Below are 23,648 nucleotides of genomic sequence, written 5' to 3'. Positions count from 1 at the left end.
GACTATGTAAGGATAGAGTTTAGCAAAAGTTATTTCATTTTCACTTTACTTTTAAAAATCTAATCAGAGTGAAACCAGCTTACCATATTAAACCTATTGCTTGATCAGTTTTAATAATAATAATAAACAAGGTAATCATAACATTGTCACACCTTAAGTTTGTTGAAGATGCAAAATTCAGAAATTCAAATTTCTTCACTTCAAAGATTTTCATTCCCAGTTGATATTTTTTTCAATATATTTTATTGATTTTTTTTTTTTTTTTTTTTTACAGAGAGGAAGGGAGATAGAAACATTGATGAGAGAGAAACATTGATCAGCTGCCTCCTGCACACACCCCCACTGGGAATGTGCCCGCAACCAAGGTACATGTCCTTGACCAGAATCGAACCCGAATCGAACCCGGGACCCATCAGTCTGCAGGCCGAAGCTCAATCCACTGAGCCAAACCTGTTAGGGCCCCAGTTGATTCTTATAGACATACAGGTTTGGGAGCTACTGAACCATTTGTAGAGGATGCTTTCCAAATAGTTCTCACGGGCTTAGGATTCCTCAGTGAAATTCAGTTCTCTAAGGACAACTTAATTTCATTTGTCTATCATTAATTTGCATTTGTCTCATTTATTGAGATCTCTAAGAAAGATTTCCTCTGAATGAAAAATATTGCTTTGGAAAAAAGTCAGAAAACTAGTTATTAGATTATTTCTAGGATTCCTTGTTATTTAAGATTCTAAATGTGTTTTTAAAAATTCATTAGAGTCTGTTAATTTGCAGTTCTGATAGTCAAATAGAACTGAACTACGATACAGACAGAAAAATTTTGCCCTCATTGTCTTTTTTTTAAATCTTGCTTAAAGACCTTTTAAACTTGGTTGCCATAGTAGCCTCCCTTTTTTATTTCACTAAATTCTGTGCATTCCCTCTGCATATAGTGTTTCATAGTTTCCCTCAGCCAAAAATACAAATAGGCAGTGTGTACCCGTAACGCTTAACAGCTGGAGGAAAGGGGACTGATTCATAGCATTTGCTAATATCCATGACGTAATTACTCCATACAATAAGCCTATTTCAAGCTACCAATGTGATGTCATTTAATGTGGAGCTGGGAAGAGATGCACACAGCATACTTGGTATTTCTACAGATAGCTATAAACAACTTTAAGAGCATGCCAAAGTAAAATAATTAGAAATAAAATAATTAGGAAATGAGGAGGTTTTGAGTATTTGCTGTTTTTATATTTGTTTTCTTTATTTAAATTATTTTACTGTTAAGATATCCAAGAAACCATTTCATGCTTATCTGCAGAAGTAGATAGTTTCCAAAAGGGAGAAGACTTTTACTTTGCATTTTCTGCCTTATTTTGTTGTAAATTAATCAACCTATGTTTAACTTATGAGCAACAACAACAAATGGTATTAAAGTAGCAGCTCTCTGGGTGATTTTGATGTGTTGCAAAGTTGGTGGTTCTCAGTTACAGCTGCCTCAACTAAAAACATGTTTTTCTTGGTTCTCTGAGAGCTTAGGGCTGAATTTTGTGCTTGATTGCAGTGACTACATCACTACTACATTTTAACTATGCCCTTTCATGTTCTTTCAAATTATTTGATACACTGTTTGCAAAATGTGTGTGCTAAAATATTTTTTAAAAGAAATTTAAGACTAGGAAAAATAGCAGTGAAGGTAAAAAATCAAACTAGTGAATATGCCAACCTTAAGGCCCACCAGATTTTGAACACAGATTTTGCCTATGAGCTTCCTGGCAATCCAGGAGAAGGATACCTTTTTCTCAAAGAAAGTAAAGCTTTCCATTGTACTAAATTCCAAAGTAAATTTCACACATGGAAGTTTATATAATACAATTAATAAATAATAACACAAGAATAAATTCTGTTTCACATACTCACAGCTGTAACTTAGTTTTACCCACCCCTGTATGGAAAGTGCTTAATGTCCTGCCTAGTATAAAATGTGATAAGTAGTTGTCGTTATTAGTAATCATAGATTGTTCATCATAGCATCAAAATAGTAATCATATAGAAAATTATTTGATTGACTTTCATCTCTAAGCAGCAATATTACACTTTGTAGTTGTTAAATGATGTTCTTAGAGAATATTTAAAGATACAAAAAAAAAGCTCATGATGTAACATTTAGTAAAAGGGCAGGATAAAAATCTATATGCTCTATGATGTCAATTAATTATACTTAAATTATGTTATGAAATATTATATTTTGAAAATAGTGTCTTGGCATTTTTAAATGTTTTAGAAACATTTTCTAAGAAAACTGGAAAAGATAATACCAAAATGTTAAGAATGGGCTCACTGTTAGTAATTCTTAAAAGTAGGTGATAGGTACAAGGGGGTTTATTATGTCAATATTATTCTATTTCTACCTTTTTTTATTTTTCATAAGCATTTTTAAAAGGAATGACAGAAATATATAATTTAAATTCCTGTAATGAATATTTTATATTTGATCAGTTATGTTATTAAGCTATCACTAATACATTTTTAAGGGTTTTTGAGCACTTAGGAGAATGATATATCAAACTTGTGAGAAGTTTGATAAAAATTATATGTAAATGTGTGGAATAACCTTTAACAAAAAAGAAAAGATGGTTCAGTCAGTAATGGAATTAGTAGTGAGTTTTATCCTTTTTATACTTCTGTACATCTAAAAATTATACAATAAGTTGTAATCAATTTTTTATGAAATTATGCTAATAACTTTTATGATTAAATGACCTTATTTTAGTATTGAGAGCACTCTTGATAGTTGCTTCTGAGATTTGCCTTTAGACATGCTATTTTATTATTCTCTAAAACAGTTTTGGTGAAGGATGCATTGTGTTTGAACATCTGTCCAGAAAAAAGCTAATTCCTTGAAAAGTGTTACAAGGACCATTTCCACTACTGCATTCCCATAAATTTTATTTCCTTTTTAAAACAGTGTAACTTTTCAGTATAGCCAATGTTCATATAGGCAACTTTATCTTCATGGAAGGGAAGGGTGTCAAGAATATTTTGGCAGAGTTCTCCTTTATTAGGCAAAAATAAGACTAAAAGGAAATGAGTATTTCTTTCTGCCTCTATAACTAAAACAATATTCTAATTTATAGGTGAATTTTATTTATAGCAAATAAATCCCTATATAATCCTTAAGTTTATCCTGCAGGTGGCCTTCTAAAATAAACTTTATTTGATTTTATACACTGTGCTCACACTTTGGCTTTATGCCTCACCTCCCAGGTTGCAAACATCTACAGTAGGACCAAATATTTTTTAAAAATAAGCTAGAAAAAAAACACCTGTAAAATATTACAGATGTGAATAATAAATTACTCAGTAACATTCACAACGGAGCAGTAATAAATTCTAATATTAATAGTGGGGGTCCTTAAAATGGTCCTGTTAGTCACTAAGACATTTAATCTTTCCCATATTCTAAATGAAATACATTATTGTTCTCTACTCTTACAAAAGATAGGTGTTAGGGATATTGTGTTTATTCATTTGACTGGTTCTAATCAATACAGGGCTTAAAAAATAAAGGCAAAGCACCTGTATGCATAGTACCAACTAGCACCAAATCCTTACTATATATAAGAAAATTATCTATTTTAGAAGTCAGTTATGTCCTTAAAAAATACATCCATCTAAAATAGAATATGCTAAAGGCAAAATGACTAATTCTGACAAATTTTAAAGTTCAGAAAAAATGTAACTTAGAAGTGTATGGAGATAGAGTATTGGATTAGGGGTTTGGGAGGGGGGGAGCTGGGAGGGTGAATTAAGCAAGAAAATGGAAGAAAAGAAAAAAGCAGAGGAGGAAAGATAAGGAGGGTGGGAGGCATTGCAAGCAAGGAGCATACATTCCAGGACTGCAGTAGAAATATAAGAGAATATTGAGGAAACCATATTGGCTTAGATGGTTTATAGAAATAGTAGTTTTCACATTATGTCCTGATGACCAACCCCCCCTTCCCACCCCACCTACACACACACACACACACACACACACACACACACACACACACGGCTCATCGGCAAGAGGGTGAGAAGGCCAGCTACTCAAGTCCTTAAAGCAAGGCAGCGCTGCAGGTATATTAGGAAGATTGATCTCACGTGGAGCCAGAGGCATGTGTTGGGAAACTAGTCAGTAAGTCAGAGGAGATGACATGACCCGGCCTAAGTGTATTATTAGCCACTAGTTTTGAAACTCCAAGAGAATGGCTGGATGCATGAACTTTCACCCAGGAAAACCAACAGGACCGGGTTACTGATTGGATGGATGTCATAGCAGGGGAAAGAGGAGCCCAGAAGCCATCCAGTGATAGAAAGGAAGAATCTCGGCTTGATTTTAAAATCAGTGGTACTAGCGTATATGGGGATATGGAAGATAATATGTTGATTGTATTAATTCTAAAGGAAATACAAAGTGGATTGAAATTATTATGTAAACTGTAACTATGATGGCCTACTATGGGACTCACCTGTGGCAGCTGTGAGGATGAACACATAGCAGGAGCTCTGTTCTTGTTCACCCTGGTTTTCTTAGAAGTCATTAAGCTGGAAAGCCTCTGCGCCTTGTGGGGGGCTGCCCCGGTGTTAAATTAAAAGGCCTTAGGCCCTGTGGCTCAGCTAAAAATCCCATTATCCAGAATCTGGGGATTAGCTTCTGGTGAAGCAGATTCAGAGGGCAGTATTGTTAGGTAAAGCGGAGACTGTTACTGATAGGGCTGCCAGTTTGGTAGGATTAAAATCCCCAGGAGGAGAAGACTTGATATACATTTGACCTGGTAGCATCAGCCCAAAACAAAGGGTTCAGCTTTGTGATGAGAAAGTTACCGGGGATGTACTGCCCCTCACCAAAGTAAAATATACTTATAAACAACTAATAATTTGAGATGCAGGTATACATCTGCTCTCAGTATAAGGAAGACTTATTTAATATAAATGCAAACACATTTCATATAAAAGTTCATAAGTATACAATATGTGTTATGTGCTGAACTGTGTGTCCTTGTCGCCCCAAATTCACGTTAAATTCCTAATCCTCATTTAGATCAGAATGTGACTAGAGATCGGTTATTTAAAGGAGTAATTAAGTTAAAACTAGGTCCTTAGAGTGGGCCTTAATCCAATATGACTGGTATTCTTACAAGAGGAAGAGATTTGGACACACAGAGAGTCCAAGAGATGACCATGTGAGGACACAGCGAGATAACAGCCATTTGTGCAGCCCAAGGAGAGAGGCCTCAGAAGAAGCCAGCACCTTGATCTTGGACTTCTCGCCTCCAGAATTATGAGAAAATAAATGTCAACCTGTGATATTTTATTATGGCAGCCCTAGCAAACATGATATAATTATACTTCAGGAAACCTCATAAACAAAATCAAAAGATACAGTAACCTAGAAAAATGTTGGTTAACATATAAGTTAGACAGAGAAGGGCCTAGCATCAATTATGCTCCACTAATAGTGAACATATCAAGCACCCAAATCTTGGTCTTAGGTACCATCTTCCAATAAAAGAAGCCGAGGACTCTTGGAGAAATAGCTGATTCTAGGAGTGAGGCAGGAAGTACACAGTGGGAGCCTGGTACATGATGTAGTGCCAGGAAGCAACAAATTGCTTAAAAAACAAAACAAGAAAAACAGCCCTCACAATTATAGAGCTGTGTTAGAGGGACATAGAAACCAGCTAAAGATTTCACAACGTTCAAGACTTTCATCAACAAAATAAAGTATTATTGGATTAGAAACCAAGTGTAAAATAAACACATGAGTTCATAGTGATACAAATAAATCATTGAATAAATAAATCTCAAGGGGGAGTATAGACAAATCTCCAGTGCAGAAGAATTCCAAATAATTTATATAGATCCTGCACCCTCAAGGTGGAGCATAACTCCCCACTGAAGTGTGGCCTGTGCATAGTGACTTCCTTCTAAAGAGTACAACATGGAAAAGGGGGGAGGGGAGTAGCTTTGCAGTGGCCAATCCAACAAGCACTACCTCAGCCTGGTGGTCAAGGTTAACATCAAGAGGAGTGATAAGTCATGTTGACAGCATGTGTCCTTGATATATTACAAGGAAGCCGTGCTTGACCTCTGTGGTCTTCCTCCCCTCAACCCATATCTCAGACTAATCATGAGGAAAACATCAAATTCCAGTAGAGGGGCCTTCTATAATTCACTTGACCAATACTCCTTTAAGCTGGCAAAGGCCATTTCCCAAGAAAACTCTGAGACACTGTTACAGCCAAGAAGAGCTAAAGAAAAAGAGGACATATGAAATATTTTCAACAATAAAGTTTTTTGTTTTTTTGTTTTTTTTAAAGAAGAATAGCTAAGGAGGCAAGAAACAGTTTAATATGCAATTCTGAGTGGGATCCCTGGACACATTTACACTGTCCTGTCTTTTCCATGTGCTTTCTACTTTTCTGTTAGTTGATATTTTCATGAGCTGTTGAAAGCATTGTTTGATTAGTTTTCTCATACTTTTTACTTGTAGGTTGCTGTTTGGAATGCTGTATCCTGCATATTATTCATACAAAGCTGTGAAATCAAAAAATGTGAAGGAATATGTAAGTATAGTTTTATGAGTGATTAAATTTATTTTAATGTAGCTATTATATACAAGACTAGAAAAATCGTTATTATTTTAGAAATGGCTGGCATAATGTTTTGGATTAAAAATGTGATATAAATGTGGAGTACTGGGGAGGTTTTTGGGGGGAGGACTGTAAGAGATCAACCGAAGGACTTGTATGCATGCATATAAACATAACCAATGGATACAAGATACTGGGGGGGAGGTAGGTGAAGGCATATGGGGGGCGGGGGGATAGGAGAGACTGGAGGGAGGTCAAGGGTGAAAAAGGAGACATATGTACTACTATTTGTAATGCTTCAAACAATAAAAAAACATGGAGCACTGAAAATTAGTCTGTTTTTAAACTAATTTTCAGTGGAATTCTAAAGTAGGGTATAAAAAATAGTGCACTGTCAATTGGCATTTAAATAAATCTGATTCCCAAATGAATAATTGCATGTCTCTTACTCAGTCTGTAAGTTCCAGTATAATTAAGCAGTTGGGGGACTGTCTGATTTTTTTAGCCTTATAAATTTATAGGTACACTGAGAATACTAGTATATTTCTTCAGCCTCAGAACCTTTTCCTTCTTTCATAGGTGTTCTGATACTTTCTAATTGATTTAAAAATGCAGATACCTCATCATTACTGACAACTGTAATCACCAGTTTGCTTGCTATTTCTATAAACTTAACTATTCTGGATATTTTATATTTATGGAATCATATGTGACCTTTTGCGTCTCGCTTATCTCACTTAGCCTGTTTTCAAGATTCATCCACATTATAGCATGCATGTATTAGTATTTTATTCATTTTATGGCTGAATAATATTCCACTGTATGCATATACAACATTGTTTCTCCATTCATCCATTGATGGACATCTGGATTATTTTTATCTTTTGTCTATTATGAATAGTGTCACTACTAAGCTCTTACACTTATATAATTCCCTACCAATTTCAAAATTAACACAAATTTATTTTCTTACAGTCCTGTGTAGATCAGAAATCTAAAATGGATCAACAGGGCTACATTCCTCCCGGAGGCTCTGGTGGAAAATCTGTTTACTTACCTTTTCAAGCTTCTACAGGCTGCCCACATTCTTTGGCTTCAGGCTCTATTCCTCCATCGTCAAAGTGAGAAATGTTGAGCTGAGACCTCACGCTGTAACTCTCTGGTTCTCTCTTCTGCCTCCCTTCTCCACTTATAAAGACTCTGGTGATTACAGTGGGCTCACCTGAGTCATCTAAGATCCTTTCCCCAACTCAAGTTCACCTGATTAGCAACCTGAACTGCATCAGCAACTGAATTCTCCTTTACGTGTAACCTATCATAGTCACACATTTCAGAACAGTGCGTAGTATAGGGTAGGCATTTAATATTTTTTGAATGAATGAATAAATGAGAGAAGGAATGAGAGTAGAATTTTAAGTCTATATCAAACACTAAATTGTGTTTACAAGAGAATATACACTTCTTAAGTAGATTGGTCTAGTTTCTCAGCTTTGCTGCTGGGGTAAGGAGCATACATTCTAGTCCCACTTGTCCCAAAGCCCACTTTCTTTGAGGTACTTGGTTATTAACCTAAATTACACTGGTGTCTGCTTCAAAATTATTTTCAGAAAGCAACATTTTTTATTAATTTACTTTTTCCCACCGTAACTACTACCATTCCCTGTAATCCTTCAAATAGTAGATTGCACCTGATAAAACAGATGGCTGTGTTCAAATCAAAACACATGGAAAGTGCTGTATATTTTGGCAGCCTTCCTTTCTTCCTTTGCCTATTTTTAAAAGAGAGCTTTCCTAGGATATAATTTCCTGTGTAGTGTGGCTGATATGGCCTACTTAAAGTCTTTCAGTCTTGCAGTAATTGAAATGTAAACTTACTGAAGAATTAGTATGGTTTTGCAAATTTTTTCAAGCTTATACCATTTCATGACTTGAAAATAGTGTGTTTACTTCCAAGTGGTGTGTAATTGCTGTAGCTTTTCTAGGAAACCAGTGTTTTTATTCTAAGAATGTTGAAGAAAGTGGCAATGAAAAGATTGTCTAACAGCACATAAAAATCAAAATCAGACATTTGGTCCTGAGACTTACTGTGAGCAAGAACAAAGAACAGGGAAAACTTGGGAGATTACTCCTTTAAAGGGCTAGAAATGGCCCTCTAAAACCCTTTTGACTTGGGTTTTGAAAGTGACCTAATTTTTGGCTGAGTATTTGGGTGATATGAAAATGAACAGACATACCACATACTGGTTCTTACCAATTGTTAAAATCTGAAGTTGCTTACTAGTTTTAAGGTGGAGGACAAAACACACTGAAGAACTTCTCTTTATTGTCAAAAAGTGTTCCTTAGGAATCTTTTCATATTTGGAATTAAAAATAGTTACTCGGTTCAAGGATTGTAATAATGTAGGTATTGTAAAGATTAACCCACTGCTTAAGGTGGAATTTAATTTTTTATTTTAGTTTTGAAAATTGGTTTTGTCAGGCCACATACTTATCTGTTAATTTTCCATTCAGATATTCTTAGATTTTATTTATTTTAAGGTTGTATTTCTTTATAATTTTAAAATCAAAGATTTTTCAAGGCTTATTATGAAAAACAGCAGTTTCCTACCCTCTCCTCATCTCCAGAGACTACTTCCAACTCTTTTATCTGAATCCTTTAGTGTATGTATTCCCATATCTAATTAACATGCATTACTTTTTTAATTTTTCACATGCACATCATCAGTTGCCTTCCTTATAATAAAGATGACTTAGTAGTTGCTTTTATTCTGGTGGGGCTCTAACTATTCCATTTATAAACTTTTACTTGGTTCCTATTAGCCCTACTCTAAACTGCTAGAAATTTGCAAATCCAGAGAACCTTTGATTCACTCTTTTCTGAGAATAAGCCTCAGATTTGGGCTGCGGGAAAGAGTGGTCCCATCAGGCAGCTAAAATAGGAGGGCATTTAAGGGGCCCACCTACTCCTTAAGCAGACTGACAGCCATCCTTTTCTTTTTTCTTTTTTCTTTTTTCTTTTTTTTCTTTCCTGACAGCCATTCTTTCTTTCTTTTGCCCTTTTTGGCCAAGAGTTGTGCCACCAATTCTTGAGCCTTTTTGGAGAGTTTTGCATTGAAAGTTAGGTTTGCAGTTTTTCCCACTGTTGGCTAATAGTTTTCTCAGGCTAATATTTAGTTTTCTCAGGCCTCCTGGATCATTTACTGCTCATCCATTTCCTTCCTAGCTTCACAAATTTGATGTTCTCTTCTATATCCTTCTGAACTTAGGTCTTTTAAAAATACCAGTTTACTGTTGTTTTCATGAGATTTGTGGTGGGGATGCAGTTAAATGTGTATTCAGTCTACCATCTTCCCCCAGATTTCCAAATTGACCTTGTTAGTGGGATACTTTGGTTGAATTATTATGTGACACCAAGTAAGACTTATTTTATCATTAGCATTGATTTTAAATAAGAGATAGGTTTAATGGTAATTTATATAATTTTTCAATCTTTGACAATAATTTCAAATTTTCATTTTAGCTGACAAACAATGAATACATGTGTATCTTGTCTTGAGTTATAGTTGTTTCTAAATCAGGTTTTGATTTTAAAAAAAATCACAATTTTCACTTTGAACAGTAAATAAAATTACTTGGAACAGTTCATTATCCTTTAATGAAGTAAATGTCCTTATATTTACGTATAGTAGGTGATGAATATTCTTTGTAAGCGTAATTTTTGATGTATCAGGTTTACTTATTTTATATGTAATACATATCAGTATGTAGCTTAGCTGCTGAAATAATTGATAGTGTTGTTATTATCAAGTGAGATACTCTACCTTATGTTTTCTAAACACAATTTCTTCATGAACATCTCAGGATCATTAGTTAAATTGGATCCACTTTAGAAAACAAGTGTTAAATTTGAATAAGGCTGTAGAATTGGGGAGCTTTAAATGAATGCCCAACACGGTCTCTTCTATAACTTTAGCATGTGAATTAGCGTACCCCTTTGCCTTCATGAAGTAAATTGAAAACATCCTCACAATTTTCATGCCAAGATGTAGCTGACCAAACACAGCTGTCTTGACCTTTTCTAGCTTCCAGGGCAAGTACTTTGGAAAACAGACATAAAGAAAAAAAAAAATTCTCACGGTAACATTTAAACCTAGGAGGCTGTCAGGCATTTGCTAATATCTAGGAAAAATTTTACCAACTATCGTGCCAATGGAAATAGATTGTTAAAAAACAGGGACAGAAACCGTTGTTTCCATGAAAGGAAATGTTGTTAAGTAATAAATTGGAGGGAGGCCTAGCCACCTCCACCCTAATCCCTAGTGATGGAACAGCTTAAAATCATAAAAGCTACAGCAACCGAAAAACTCAGCTGCCACCACCCTCCCCGCAGGGAGAACTGTGTTCCGAAGCAGCCAGTGTTCTGCCTCCCCCTGATCTGTTCAGAAATAACCACAAACTCGCTACTTTGAAGAAAACCCCTAATAAGTTCCAAAAGGGAGCAATAATAATTGAATACAAGAGAAAATATAAAAATGCAATACCAAATGAATTAAAAAATTTAAATGGCAGTGATACATTTAGATTAGATTCTTGAATATGAATCTAATATTGAGTAGATTCTTGAGTATGATAGATTTATAAGCCTTTATTTTGAAAAGGAAGTGAAAAATGAAACATTAAACTCACAAAGCAAGAAAAACATCAAAATTAATAGGAATTTGTAAAGAAAAGTAGGGTGAATAAAAAGGCAGAGATAAAAATATAAACGAAATTGGGAGAATTATGGTATCTGAAAGGTGTTCCCCTTGAACACATCTAATAAGATAAAAGCTTGAAATAGCTGAGATAGAAGAGTAGAAAAAAGGTCTGACAAAGGTGAAACCAGAGTGGGTTAAGCAAACAATGATAAATTTGACAGTAAATACTAGACTACCTAATTTTTTTTATTTTAAAATAGAATGTTTTATAATAATAAAAAGCAGAGCAGATCTTTTTCCTTTTTGGCTAAAGGTTACATTATTCATGCAGGAAAATCTTCTCTTTTACACAATCCAGGATCTACCTTTGGAATGTTCAGCTGCATACATCATCTTTCCACTATGTAATTTTAGAAATATAGTGCTTTACCAGCTACAGCTGTAATAATCAGATTGTCAGCCATATTGCCAACACACTACGAAAGGGCCCCCTAAAAATATAAAAGCTAGAGCTGTTCCTGAAGATTTTAACTAAATAAGAAAACTAAAATCTTTCCCAAGACTTCATGTAATTTTTAAAAGCTCATGAGATGTTACTTCAGAAATGTAATAGAATTGCAAGAAGGTGAAGTTCTTTTTTAAAGCTATAAAGTATTTAAAATATATTGAATTATATAAACATATGAAATTTTGTCTTGCTGTTGGCTATCAGAATATGGATTGATTCTTAAAAAACAAAACAAAACAAAACAAAAAAACCCACAAATCCAACTACCAGTAAAATGAAAAGTTATTTTCAAAAGGTTTTGAAAACTCAGAAATAGATTGAGTCTAGTGGTTTCATTTTAAAATACTACTTTAACTTCCAAAGATTTCCAAATGTTAGGTCTTTATTTTAAATAAAGACCTAACATTTCAGTTTTATTGTTATATCCTTCTTGAGAAGATTGGCAAAATAAATTATGGAAGGCAACTGTTTTTGTTATTAACAGTGTTTGAATATAACATCAGCCTAGTAATCAACCTTCTTACCTTCTCTCTGTAGGAGGCAGGTTTAGACTTGCTCTTAGGGAACAGTCTAAGGGCACTTCCTCCTTGGGAAGGGAGAGAGAGTTCACCGAGGGGTCACTCTTGAGATAACTGGGCTCTTGGGTTGTTGGGTTGACATCAGGGACCGTCCTTATGGAACTTGCGGGTGGAAGAGCCTGAAGGCTTCCCTTTCCTGAGTAGTTTGCTCCAAGCTTTAGTCTGCCCAACTGCTAGACACAAAGCCTCTGAAAACTGGACTAAAGGCCCAGCTTCTGTTTTTTTTTTTTAGCTTTTTTGTTTGGGAGGGTTTTGTTTGTATTGTTTTAATGATGATGTGCCTAAACAGTGTTATGAAAATAAGGGTGCATTTTAACTTTTTACACTTAACTAATTACCACACAAAACTGAGTTCCTCATCTTTTCTCTAAACCCAAGCCTCTTCTGACATTCCCTTTATGAACGATACCACCTTTCTCTGCCTGATGCCACCAGAACGTGCACAGAGTAGCCTCCCGCTGCAGTGTTCCTCTCACTTTAAGGGGCATAGAAATCCCCTAAGATTTGTTAAAATGCAGATTCTGATTTCGTTGGCATGGCCTGGGTTTCAGATTTTGCATTTCCAACAAGCGCTCAGGTGATGCCAGTGCTGCTGGTCTATAGACCACAGTTCCAGCAGCAAGACTTGTGTTGTGCATGTTCTCAATGGCAGTTACACATAAAAAACTCATGGAACTTTGAACCCCCCTCACTGCCCTCTCTCTGCACACTGGCATGATGGAGCCTAGGAATCTATATAAATTTTTTTTAATCCCCAAGTAGTTCTTAGCAAAAATCAAGATGAAAATCATTAACGGGTATCCTATTTTATTGTGAAAAGTGACTGTAATGACCACATTGTGCTTTTTAAATATGTTTATGTATGCAGATGGACTTCATCCTACTTTTCCCTTTTGTAGGGCTGGCCATATCCGAAGTTCTGCTTTAGTGAAGTTTCTCTTGAGAATCATCCATCTTGCTTTCTGCGTCTCTCTCCAGCCTTTGTTCTCCTCCCTGTGTTTACCCAGGGCCTTCATGCTGTCCTGCACCCTGGTACGCGGCCAGCCCTTCCTTACCCCAAGTGTCCTGTGTTCCATCACTCGCCTCTCTCTGCCCTCACCCCAATGTGAACCTCAGTTCTCTATGTGAGGTTGACTGAACATGCTTTTGAAGGAAAATAATTTAATAACACAGGCTCATTCCAATCATGACAGTGATTGATGCCTGCTATAGTTATTTCCTACTAATCTTTGCTTCTCAAGAAGGCCATGTTTTATCATGTGGTTTATAAAGGCTGGTTCTTACTATCTGAATGATTATTGCATATTTAAATATGCTACCACTTGTACATAGAGAGTGGTATCTGAGCTAGAGAATGAAATTTTCATCTACTATGTTAGTCATATAACCTTGTCAGTCACCTGGAGAAAGGAGCATACCTTTTAAAAGGCGAAAGATTTATGTGATCTGAAGAGAAACCAGAGCATGAGGAGCATACCTTATAGTGACTAGGTTGGTTCGCTTGTGAAAAAAGCCAGATGGAATTGACTATGTCATAATAGATTGGGCGCAGGGGGACCTTGGTGCCTGAGAGGTGGTTCCAGCCCTGGTGAATATCTCAAGTAGGCAACATAATGGGCCAAGACATTGTGAGCACTAAGGGAAAAAAGAAGGTAGGATGACAGTTCAGCATGGAAACTTGGATGACCACTAGGATGTCCATTTAGCCCAGTTTAGTTAGGCGCGCTTTACCATGCTAACATATGGAGGAATGCTAAGTGGTATTATTATGAAAAGGGAACTGTGCCTCTTCTATTTATTATCCCCTGTAAATCAATAGGACTTTAAACAATATAAAAAGTGAACTTCTGGGAATATATCTGAAGAAACCCAAACACTCATTGAAAGAAGTTCATTGTTCCACCCCTATGTTCATTGCAGCATTGTTTACAATAGCCAAGATTTGGAAGCAGTCCAACTGTCCATCAGTAGATGAGTGAATAAAAAAGCAGTGATACATTTACACAATGGAATACTACTCATCCATAAAGATAGAAGGAAATCTTACTTTTTGCGGAGGCATGGATGAACCTGAAGAGTGTTATGCTAAGTAAAATAAGTCAGTCCAAAACCAGTACTGATACAGAGAACATACCAACATCTTTCAGAGGGGAAGGTTGTTGGGGGCTGGGTGAAAAAGGTGAAGGGATTAAGCAAAGAAAAAAGAACCCATAGACGTAGACAACAGTATGGAAGTTACCAGAGGAAAAAGGGGTGGAGGGGCCAGTAGAAGAAGGTAGAATGGTGATGGAGGAAGACTTGACTTGGGGTGGTGAGCACATGATACAATGTACAGATGATGATGATGCCTTATAGAATTAATTGTACACCTGAAACCTATATAATTTTATTAACCAGTATCACCCCAATAAACTCAATAAAAGTTAATTTTAAGAAGTGAAATGCGAGTTCTCAGCCAGCATGGAGAGAGTTATTCTGGACAGAGAAGTCATTCCTTCCTAAATTCTGCTTCTGGCAACTACCCATAAGCAGTTCCTGTGTTTTACACTGCCTTTTCGACACTTTTAAAAAAATTAATTATCTTAGCAGAGTCGTGCAGCAGAAGCGTGCTGGGCCCATAAAAAATTAATTATCTTCTAGATTTTAAACATTTTTGCACTTTTTCCTTCTCTCAAGCTCCTCAGACGACCAAAGCTGAGGTGACATCCTGGCTTCTGGGATTTGAGGGCACTGGGGAAGACCAAGGCAATATTCTGACCATATTTCTGGTTACAATCTGCCCCATTGTAATACCAGGTACATCTATGTTATGTGAGGCTTTCTTCAAAACAGCAGGCTCTTCTGGGAGGTCTTTGGCAGTGGTACCTGGAAACTGCAGGTAAAGCATGTTGCTGTGAGTTCAGCATCTGAAAATTAACTCCCAAGTAGCTGAGTCCCGCGGAGCTGGAGAGAGTGGAGACATTCTTAAATGGGCCGTGGGGAAGAAGTTCCCCAAAGTTGAAGAAGCCTAAATCAATCGCAGCCTCACATACTCATCCCCAACACATGCCCCATCTTTAAAAAATAAAAAGACAAAAAGCTGTTTTCAACCATGGTCTCTCTCCACTTTGAATTGAACTTCAGCTAGCTTATTTTCTAGCATGCTTCTATCTTGGCACAGCCCTGGGGAAAAATCCCATAGCTGAACCATCTGGGTTCGATAAAAGAGGGAGTTTTTCTTTTTGATTTCTCATATTTTGTTCCTTTTTGTTTTTAATGGGGGAAATCGTTATGAAGTAACCAAATTATTGCCTAATGTTAATGAAATAGGGAGAAATCTTTCAACTCTACTCTTTCTAAAAAATTCTGTATTAGAAGGTCTCGCTGTGGTCTCCAAAACATGGTGTAGGATGAATGTTTGGGGTGAGTTGACTTGAGTCAATAACTCATAATGGTCAAAAAATAAAGTTCTCTTTGGGTGGTCTGAAATTCATCAGTGTTTATTTCTTTTGAGACTCAGCAAAGATTTTTTTTTTTCCCCGGTAAAGCATATTTTAGCATTTTATCCTCTGGATTTACTTAGTGTGGTTATAATTGAAATCATTATGCATATGTAATTTTTCTTTTTTTTTCTTAGAGACCAACATTAATTGCTTTGTGATTCCAAGAGTCTGAAATTAAGAGATGTTGGAAAGTTGTTGAAAACAACTGTAGCAAAATAGGCTATTTTATGTTATGAACTGCTGTTTGCAGTCCAGTTACTTGTTTGAATCTTAAAACTAAGAAACTCTTATGTAAAAGTCTGTTTGTTTTACCAAACTCAGGGTACTAGGTCCTGAGAATGTGATGATAAACAAGACAATTTCAGCTCCTATGAGTTATTATAGTCAAATAGCAGAGGAAGATGGTATGTACACCATTACACAGATATGCTGCAATAGAAAATACAGTGCACAAAGCATATACATGAGCTGTGGAAGACATTCCTTTAGAACTTCAGATCATTCATACAAGGCAAATGAATAATCTTATATAATAAAACTCTAATATGCAAATCAATCGAGTGGCGGAATGACTGGTCGCTATGACATGCACTGACCCCCAGAGGCCAGACACTCAATGCAGGAGTTGCCTTCTTGTGGTCAGTGCCCTCCCACAGCAGGAGTGCGGCTCAGCCAGAAGCCTGGCTCACTGCTGGTGAGCGCAGCAGCGGTGGCAGGAACCTCTCCCACCTCCTGGACTGCGAGAGGGACCCCGGACTGTGAGAGGGTATAGGCCAGGCTGAGGGGTACCCCCGCTCCAGTGCACGAATTTTGAGCTGGAGAAAGTGGAGACATTCTTAATGGTATATAATAGCAGTTATATGTTGGGTCAAACATTGTTACTCTTACGCTTTTTGGTCTTCTTTTATTAATTCCACCCATGAAGGCTTCTTGTAGGGATGCCTTCATACCAGGATTTATGATGATTTACTGTCAAAGGGCTTTGTTTATAATAAGCCCTAAGTGATATTTATCAAATAAACATACCACATAATTTTTATTTTCATCATACAAGTATCATTTAATAGTTATGTTACTTAACATATATGGTTGTTGATATTGCTGTTATAATATCATACTAGCTGTAGCATAGAAAGAATAAGTTTTATAAAGATACAATTTAAGAAAAATACTTTTTAATTATCAATACTATGCCACTGCTGCTACCGTGTTTCCCCGAAAATAAGATATCCTCCGAAAATAAGACCTAGCGCATGGAAAAATAAGACATCCCTGAAAATAAGATTTAGCGCATCTTTGGGAGCAAAAATTAATATAAGACACTGTCTTATTTTCGGGGAAACAGGGTAGTATCTATAGCTGCATGCCTCCCATCAGAACATGTTAGTCCCCTATGTATTTGGGGCCTATGCATTGCTCTCAGTTTCTGTTATGGAAATCCTAAACATTGTTTTTATAGTTGTAGTTAACTTCTGTTTGCTTTATTTGTTTGTCTGGAAATCAAAATCAGTTTCATAAAAAATTGTCTAAGAACGTGAATCACGGAACCTGTTTTGTTAAAAAAAAATTTTTTTTTAAAGATCATGAAATGAGGCCAATTTTTCTCTTGGCATATGGGTAGGTAAATGCATACCTATTAAATGGAGCATGGTCTTTTGATAGTAAATTTAGCCTATAGGTATATTCATTTTACAGCATTCACTCAGGCTTAAAATATCCTCTCATTCCTCTGAGAGAGTAAAGCTAAGAACACCATCACGTGACTGTCTGGGTTTCTGAAATGCTAAGGCTTTATGAAAGCCTGATGGATTTTGAGTAATAATAAAGCAAGTGCTGGCTTGGTAAGTAAGATAATCTCTTCTATGCACTATATAACCTAGAATGTAATTTTAGATACTGTGGTATCACATCACACATGTCTCCATAATCATCAAAAGAACTTGCCTAATTATAAGAGTGTATTTTCTTAGGAAATAAGTTAATTTGGGTATTTAAATGATTTCAAGATTTCATTTGAGGAATCTTTTATATATATTAAATTAATGCATTTATCACATTTCTCTACTCATGAAAAATATAGTGGGTAAGGTATTCCAAGATTGGAATATGGCAACCATTGCACTATAATCACTTTCAAAAGACATTTATTACCAAGTAGAAAAAATGGAAATTACAGTATTGCTTGTAAGTTAGCCCAGTTCATTAATTCTTCTAGTAAATATTTTTTAGTTTCTGTTTTTGTGCCAGTTACCTACTAGGCATTAGGTATGCTCTTGGGAAAGAAAACAAAGTAAGCAAAATAGGCCATCAAACAACTTTTTAATGTAGTTTTCGCATCAACTTTTATGTACTTCAGTCTTGGGCTATTTCAATCTCCCATCCAGGTTATATTTAATTTAAACTTCATACATATTTCTAGCAAGTTTATAATTTATCTGATTTCTTGGCCTATCAAAAGTAGAAGGGCATCACTACTAAACTCAAGCATACTGACAACACAGCTGATGACTAACATTCACACAGAAAAAGTCACATTTGCCAATGGGTCACAATAAAAATTCAAAATTGTATTTCTCTGGTTCTGCTCCAATCTGCTACGTGAGAACATCCATCCTTCCTATCCTTCAATTTCTTCCCAAATCCTTCTGGGAGTCCCTTGTGAGTATCTCAAGTAGACTTTCCTAATATGGTAGTCCTCTCCATTTCCAGCTCATTGTAATATCACCCATCACCACTAACCAGGGCACTGGCTGTGCCACAGATGGCAGCCATGGCGCTGTGACTGATACCTACCTAATTCTGGAACTATTATTCCCATGGCCTTGCTCTGGGGTAGGGTGAGCTGCTAAAATTATAATATGCAACAAAAATGCAGTGGCGAAAGAAGTATAGAAATGTATTTTTTCTCTCACATAACAGTCCAGCTTGGATGTTCATTTCAGCAAGGAATTCTCAGTAGCCATTTAAACTTGGGGCTCTCTCCACCTTGAACATGTAGTTCCCACGGCTGCTCTGCTCTGTGCCCTCCCTGCCAGCAGATTAGAGGGGACTAACCTGTGGGCAAGGCCCTCCCACTTCTCAAAAGCCTTGGCTCACAGTCTGTTTGTAAGAACTGGACACGTGACCCCGCCTGCCTGCAAAGGGGGGCTGAGAAGTGCTCTCTCTGGCCGGGCCACTTCCTAGCCACAACTCTGTTACCGTTATGCCTTTTTATGAACCACAAGCCATCGCCTCTGATGCTCTCTTGTTTCACTGTCCTAGGCCTTTCATTGTGGCCCCCTGTCTCTAACCCGCAGAGCAGCTGAGAGCATCCTCAGCCACATACTCCAATCCATCTGTACCCATGGCGGCAGTTCCCTTTCCATCTGTATAGACAATTTTTCTAAATCCGTGGTTGGCAAACTGCAGCTCTCAAGCCACATGCGGCTCTTTAGCCCCTTGAGTGAGGCTCTTCCACAAAATACCACGGCCTGGGTGAGTCTATTTTGAAGAGGTGGCCTTAGAAGAAGTTTAAGTTTAAAAAATTTGGCTCTCGAAAGAAGTTTCAATCGTCGTACTGTTGATATTTGCCTCTGTTGACTAATGAGTTTGCCGACCACTGTTCTAAACCTTTACTGCACTCCTTAAATCCAATCATCCCCAGCTTTAAAAGATGGCCTGCCCTCCTAAACATGACCACTTCAATCCTCTCAACACGGCCACTCTTTCCTCTCCTTTTGTCCCAGGGAAGATGCATCCCTGCTTCTTCCTAATCTTTCTTCCCCACTCTTCTTCCTAATCTTTCTTAGCCTCATCTTGGGTCTGGTTTCATTAAGGATTTCTGCTTTCTCATAATTTCAATCTATCTCCATGTTAAAATGCACCATCCTTGAGGATGCAAACGTGCTTTCATTTTGTTTCAGGCTACTTAGTATTCCCCTTCCTTTTTGCTCTTTACACCAGATCTCTTAAAAAACTAGTTCATGCTTACCCATCATGTCTTCACCTCCTGTCTGCTGTCTAACCTTTTACACTCCCAACAAAAGAGAGCACACTAAGCTGTGTGGAGGCCCTTATGCAGTCAACAGTTCAACGTATATTTCCTGAGCTCCTGTGCCGGGCACAGGAGCGTCAGCAGTGCATAAAATAAGGCCTTTGCCCTCTTGGGGTTTACATTCTGGTAGGGGAAAGTGGGGAGGGGCAACAGATGTTTGTTAGATGTGTTTATGATATATATGCTAAAGAAAAAAGTCAATCAGAATGGGGAGTTAGGAGGATACAGATATTTTAAGCAGAGTGGTCAGGAAAGGCATCTCTGATAATTATTTGTGCAGGGACCTGACGCAAGTGAGGAAGCTCTTCATATGAGGAAGAGCATTTCAGGCAAGGGAACAGCACGTACTAAGGCTCTGAGGCAGGAGCATATCCACACACGTGCCCAAAGGACAGGAAAAGGGCCACTGTGCCTGGAGATGAACAGGGGAAGGAGTAGGAGTGCCAGGTGAGACCAGAGGCAGCCAGTGCAGGATCCAGAGGACCTTCGAGGCTGTGTTGAAGGTTCCTGATATAATAAAACTGGGCCATGGGAGGGATTTGAACCAGAGAAATGACATGATTTGGCCTGTGTTTTAAGGAGATAACTGACTGCTCTATGCAAAATAGACCCAAAGAAGCAGAGTGATCAGCTATGGGAATCATCCAGACAGGAGATTATGGTCATCTGGGCTGGGAGGTGTCTGTGGAAGTGATGAGAAGTGACTCCATTCTGGGAATGTTTCTAAGAGCTGACAGGCTGAGTAGTGCTGGAACCTTCCATCCTTCCAGTGAAATTTCCTCGCCATTCTTTTCCTTCCTTATGGCCCAAGAAGCTGGCCCATACAGACTGCATTAGCTCTGGCTTCCCTTTGGGTTTGCCCATGAGAGGGTGAACCCGAGGTCTGAGTATTGTTCTCCCCACTTCCTGCCCCCACTGGTTGACTGTGTCTTGACCTGAGGCTGCAGTCCTCCCCTACAGTGACCCTGTCTGGACTCCTGGAAACCTTTCCTGCTCCTCCCTCCGTCACACCTAGGGGTGATGGCAGTTCCTGCTGTTGCTAGCTCAAGAATACACCACTATCCTGTATTGATTTTCCTCTACCTGTGCACAACTTATAAATAGGCCCTTTAGTAAGCTTTCCTTAATTTCTTGTGACCTTGACTCATACTGGGGCTAGAGCATCTAATGTGAAAATAACAACTTTTTTTTTTTTTTTTTTTTGTCACAGTCCTTCACTCATTTTTCTCCCCAATAAAATGTTAAATCCTTGAGGACAAAAGTTGTCATATTCCTATTTCTGTTACCATGAAGTGAAGTAGGTAGGGTTTGCTACTGTTTTGTCAATGAATGATATAATATAGTGAAGCCTCTTGGGTCCTTAAGAATTGCCTAAATTATTCTTGATTGGAAAGATTAAAAGTAGGATGTGTGTGTGTGTGTGTGTGTGTGTGTGCACGCGCGCACTTCTCCATCCATCTTAGTGTTTATATGTAGACGTTTCACCTTAATGGATAATTCAATTTAATTCCCTGGGATCAAAGAGACTTTTAAGAAAAAGTTGAGTACTGTTTTATTACTCATTGTTCTTGCAAAACTATCTAAACAACAGTTTGTTGATTTTACCAATTGTTTTTGAACTGGAAGAAATATTATTTGTTCAGTTTTTCAAGAACATAAATTTTTACCAATAAAGATGATGCCAGTAACCTTTTTCCAGTAACTTGAAAGGGGGATGGTGATTTATTAGTTACCTGTTAAGTGACTTTTATATGCATGACATTTTAATAGCACTTATTCCCATTATATTTGATTGTATACATTTACAAGATTATCAGTGTGATTGTTTTCCTACCAATTTTTTGTTGTTGTTTTAATGCTGCATTTTGTTATTGGTGTTTTCTGCTGGTCTAAAGAATATTTTATCATCACATATTTTTAATTGTGCTTATAATTTGGTGACTTGCCCTCTTCTTTTCTTCTTTTTTTAACCTTGACTTATTTCTATTTTTCCTTTGGGCAAAACCTTAAACAGTAGGCTGGACAGCCTTGAGGTATAGTTTTAATAAAAGCTTTGCTGAGTAATCATTTGGTATAAAATCCCTACCAAATCCATTAGTGGAAAAAGGAAGTAATATCTTTTCAAGGTTAACTTTCTTTGTGGTTGCTCCCATGAATAACACACACACACACACACACACACACACACACTCTGAATACATTTAACTATTGCTTGGATTGAACTATATTTGAAATCCATGTTTCTTAAAAGGAGAACAAAAATTCCATAAGGTTAAAAGAGCATGTTGTCAAAAATTTTACTTATTAAAGATAAATTAAAACCATGGAGTTTTGCTTATGTAAAATTATACCAAATCTTCCAGGAAAATGTCCAGGAATATCCCATTGATTAGATAATTTGTTGATATTTTTTAACTAAAAAGGCATACCCTTTTTCTTCTTTTTATCCTCTTTTAAAAATGTTGACATTATTAAATATTCTCACAATCTAAGTACATGTTTTGCTTTCTTGGAGATAAACTTTATATATTTTAAAGCAATAATTTATTTTGTGGGTTTTAAAATTAATTTGATAATTTTATTTGAAAACTGAATAAGCACTTGACTACACTGAAGCAAGGATGTTGTTGAAATCTATGGGGTGTGTAGCAGCTATAAATCCAAGAACTAGTTTTTCAAGGCATACCACCAGTTACTGTCTATACAATCCCTTTCACCTTTACTCAGGTCTATTAACAGGCAAATTAAGACTCTCTTTGGAGTATTATTTATTACTAGTGACCTGGTGCACTGATTTGTGCACATTGAAAGGAAATTAACTAGAAGGTAGCTGGTGGGGTGAGACTGGGTGGACATGCCCTGGAGCCAACCTCCCAAGGTTGGCCATACCTGGGGTGGCACTGTGGCTCAAAGGGCATCTGCGGAGTGAGCAGAGTCCCTCCAGCAGGTAGGGTCCTGGGCCTGGCCTGTGGGGATTGGGCCGAAACTGGCTCCCCAACATCGCTGGAGGGGTCCCGGAGTTCGAGAGGGCATTCTGCAAAGTTGCTGTCATACAGGGTGTAAAATGCAAACAAAAGTGTGCAATAAACCAGACTCAGGGTAACAGTGCCCCAGCAACTACATAACTCACTGCCGAAGGTGGAATCGCCTGGCCTTGCAAGGAATTGGGCTCCCTCCTCTCTGGTTTTGGGGTGCATCACCCAAGAGCCATCACTGCCAAATCACTGCAGCTCAGCAGCTCCTGTGTTGAGCATCTGCCCCCTGGTAGTCAGTGTGTGTCATAGCTACTGGTCAGATGGACACAACATATTAGCCTTTTATATAGAGAGATTCTTTTCCACTTGGAAGATCACAATCATAATGATGGTTGTGAAACTGTGAAATAATGAATAACAAGCATTGACTTAATAATATATGTTTCTGAAAGTTTCCTAAACTTTCTATGAAAGAGATAATTTAATTTAAGCCTCCACCTTCCTAGGAAAGATGGTGATGATATTCTCTGAGATCCCTGTGCAGAGTATAGGAGAGGGAGAGCACTGAAAAACAATTGGTTCAGACACCATCATTTTTTGGCTGTGTCCTCGTGTGGTGGAAGGGAAGAGAGCTCTTTGGGGTCCTTTTAGGACCCTAATTCTTGAGGACTCGACGTTCATGGCCTAATCACCTCCCAATAGCTCCACCTCCTAATACACATTTGGATTAGTATTTTAACATGAATTGTGGAGGG

General features: G+C 37.3%; 1 protein-coding gene across 1 annotated transcript in view; it reads left to right on the top strand.

Moving 5' to 3' along the window:
* The window catches only part of REEP3 (receptor accessory protein 3), a 73,657-nt gene that overhangs the window by 26,185 nt on the left and 23,824 nt on the right, over positions 1–23,648 (top strand). Inside the window, exon 2 of the mRNA XM_084903971.1 lies at positions 6,521–6,593. Within this exon, the coding sequence (XP_084760097.1) occupies positions 6,521–6,593 (73 nt within the window). The remainder of the gene's footprint in view (positions 1–6,520; positions 6,594–23,648) is intronic.

This window comes from Pipistrellus hanaki (assembly GCF_964339955.1).
Source record: "Pipistrellus hanaki genome assembly, chromosome: 14".
Classification (NCBI taxonomy): Eukaryota; Metazoa; Chordata; class Mammalia; order Chiroptera; family Vespertilionidae; genus Pipistrellus; species Pipistrellus hanaki.
This window is presented reverse-complemented; position numbering and strand designations above follow the sequence as displayed.